The sequence below is a fragment of the Charadrius vociferus genome, unplaced genomic scaffold (assembly GCF_000708025.1).
Source record: "Charadrius vociferus isolate BGI_N301 unplaced genomic scaffold, ASM70802v2 scaffold190, whole genome shotgun sequence".
Classification (NCBI taxonomy): Eukaryota; Metazoa; Chordata; class Aves; order Charadriiformes; family Charadriidae; genus Charadrius; species Charadrius vociferus.
In genome coordinates, this window is record NW_009646608.1 from 7,035,823 (window position 1) to 7,038,565 (window position 2,743).

The 2,743-nt window shown below is 48.7% G+C and overlaps 2 protein-coding genes across 2 annotated transcripts in view; one reads left to right on the forward strand and one right to left on the reverse strand.

Annotated features, from left to right (window-relative positions):
* Positions 1-322: 322 nt before the first annotated feature.
* MRPL46 (mitochondrial ribosomal protein L46) lies at positions 323-2,380 on the reverse strand (the record flags this gene model as incomplete). Its single annotated transcript, XM_009887237.1, is given in 3 exon segments — positions 323-755; positions 1,424-1,597; positions 2,176-2,380. Coding segments are annotated over 3 exon segments (630 nt in total), but the record flags the coding sequence as incomplete, so codon positions are not given.
* A 28-nt stretch (positions 2,381-2,408) lies between these two features.
* MRPS11 (mitochondrial ribosomal protein S11) overlaps positions 2,409-2,743 on the forward strand; it is a 4,489-nt gene continuing 4,154 nt past the window's right edge. Inside the window, exon 1 of the mRNA XM_009887673.1 lies at positions 2,409-2,422. Coding sequence (XP_009885975.1) covers positions 2,409-2,422 — 14 coding nt within the window. The remainder of the gene's footprint in view (positions 2,423-2,743) is intronic.

Consider the following 2,743-nt stretch of genomic DNA (forward strand, 5'->3'; position numbering starts at 1 on the left):
TTCCACCTCCCCAGAAACCCACCTGGGACAGCCTCATGTCCAGGAGGGTCTGTTCCCACCCGGACGCACAGATAACCCCTCCAGTGCTGCTTTTAGTAAAAAGCAGGTGCCGGAGACAAGCATTAGCCATTGCTTAGAAGAAACTACTCGAGCTCTAGACTATGACAGGAGTCTGGTGAGGAAAGTGAGCCTCCCAGCTACCACAGCCCCAGGGAATCGCACACTTGGGAGAGGAAAAGATCATAACATGCATTTCCAGAAGAGGTGGAGGAGGATTCAACAAGAGCAAAGAACTCCCTGAGGAGAGCTTCACTTCCTAGTATAAGTTTTAATATTTATTTAGTACAGGCCCGGTGAAGAGAACTGGGAAATAAGGCAAAGGCAAATTATCCTCCAGAGCCCAAGTTAACATCTCATACACACAGACCATGCAAAGGAGCAGCTGTGCTCCTCCCTGGAGTCGCATCCCACATCTTCCCCATCTGCTGGAGCACAGCCTATTGCTTATAAGTCCAGAAGGAATCGATTGACTTTTTTCAGATATTCCGACTTCAAGTAATCTCCCAGCTCGTCCTTTGTGACCCACAGGTAATCTTCCTTCAGCTCCGTCTGGGACAAATCACTGCTTTGGAGGAAGGCTTTGAAGAAGAATACTTTGGCTCCCACATTATCCTCAGTCCTGATGGCCCTGGGGAATTTATACTTGTAAAACCCATATGGTGCATTCCCCAGGATTTTGGCTTGAATGTGATCTCCTGCAAGACCCCAGCAACGCAAGAGAAAGAAAACAGAAAACAAGACATAAGTATATACAGTAACAGTAACTGCTCTCCTGTAGTAACAGAAAGACAGCATAAGACACTCTGTGTATCTGGTTCAGGCCAACTGTTCCTTCTTAGCAGAAATATTGCCAATTGTCAGCATTTTCTCATGAAAAAAACAACTTGTCCTGGAGTCTAGCAAGTGGAGTGAGAGAGCTTTACCAACCCACACCGAAAAGCAGGGACACGTGGGTTTGCTATCACCCATCTGCCACAAAAGCTGCTGCTATAGCTGGAGCAAGCCTAGACCATTCAGGGGGCATCTGGTGATGCTTCAACATCAGACTGCGAGGGCCAGTCCCAACACCACCGCTGCTGGCAGCCAGAGATCCCAACTCAGAGTCTGCCAGCCCTGTCAGCCCCCCACACGCTGCAGTCGCCCTGCAACAGTGCATAGTTACAGAGCTGATTACCCAGGATCACGGCTCTTGCCAGAAAGCCCACCCTCATTGAGCTCCGTCCCTCTGCCATGAAATGCCTTTTCCCAGCAGATGGGAGGCAATTTCACTACAGCAGATGGCAAATATCACTCAGATAGGGCACAGGAAGAAAACCACTGGGACAAGGAGGAGGGAGGGGGAGGCACACCGCAAACTACACACCCAAAAACGTAGCCATTGCTCGCTCAGCTGTGCTTCGCAGCGTCTCTCCAGGCTGCCATTCCACTTGAGGCAGGAGCCACAGCTCCTGGTTACCAATTTTCTGTTTCACCAGAAGCATGAGGTTACTGTCCAGCTTCCTGTTCAATGACATTCGATTGTTGTTTTTATCAGCATCTGCCAAAAAAACCAAGACATGCTGGAAACAAAGTCTCCTGGCAACACTGCTCTGATCTCCTTGATTCATCAACCCTCCATATCTCACACCCTTCCAGCAACAATACACAAACACGAATACATGGAACAAGACAAAAATCTAGATAGAAATAGTCTCAGTCACTCTGGAAGCCAATGCAGAATTCTGCTGGAATCCACTGCTAAACTGCACTCTACCTGTAGTTTCACTTCCAAAGAGAATTTATAGCAAGCAGCCTGGATCTCCAGCTTGACAAAAATCAACAAGAAAACTAGGCAAGCTCAGGAACCAAGTGACCCGAGGTTTCTCGTCTGGAAACAACGTCCATTTTCACTGCTTTGCTCTAATAAGGTTGCGTGAACATGCACTTTGCAGCATGGGAACACTGATTCCCTTATCAGCCAGTTAATTCCTCATGTGCTAATGGTGCTGCCAAAGAGTCAAGACCCTCTTTAAAACAAAAACAGCTTAGCCAATTCTTTTCCTACATTGAGTTACACTCCTCTGTGTTTGTCAGACGATTAGCATGTTCTCACCCACCACAAACTTCAGCCTGTACCTGTTACCCGTGAAGCAGCTTTGAATTGCTGTAACTTCTGTTCCCACTTGTCCTCCAGGTCTTGAGCCATGATGACCGTTTTGCCGGGTGCTTCATCATCATCGTACAGGCTTTCCTTCCTCCTCCGGAGGTGCTCCTCCTCCTCCAGCTTGCGGATTTCATGATCTGAATACTGGCTTTTCTCCAGCTCTATCTAGAAAAGCAAGGCAGAGAATTGTTAAGGCACTAGCACTATGGCTTGGACTTGGCAAGCAAAATTAAGTTATTTCTATCACAATAAATGCAAGATGATGTGAATTTCTCTGAGCTTGAGCAGGACTTCTCACAGCAACAGCCTCTATCTATCAGGAACACCAACCGAGGAAGACCACGGGAACGCTACCAAGACCCACGATACCTGATGCAAGGAGCAAACTGCAAATGGAGCACTCTGTATCACTTCACGGAAGGGAGCAACGTTGCCCAAGGTGCCCCCAGCCTGGCTGTAGAGGGCCATCAGCTCCTTCCAGACCCTGGCCTGTCCCCTCTCCCCACTCCCGGGGCTGGCAGCCGCGGACAGTCCCCGGTA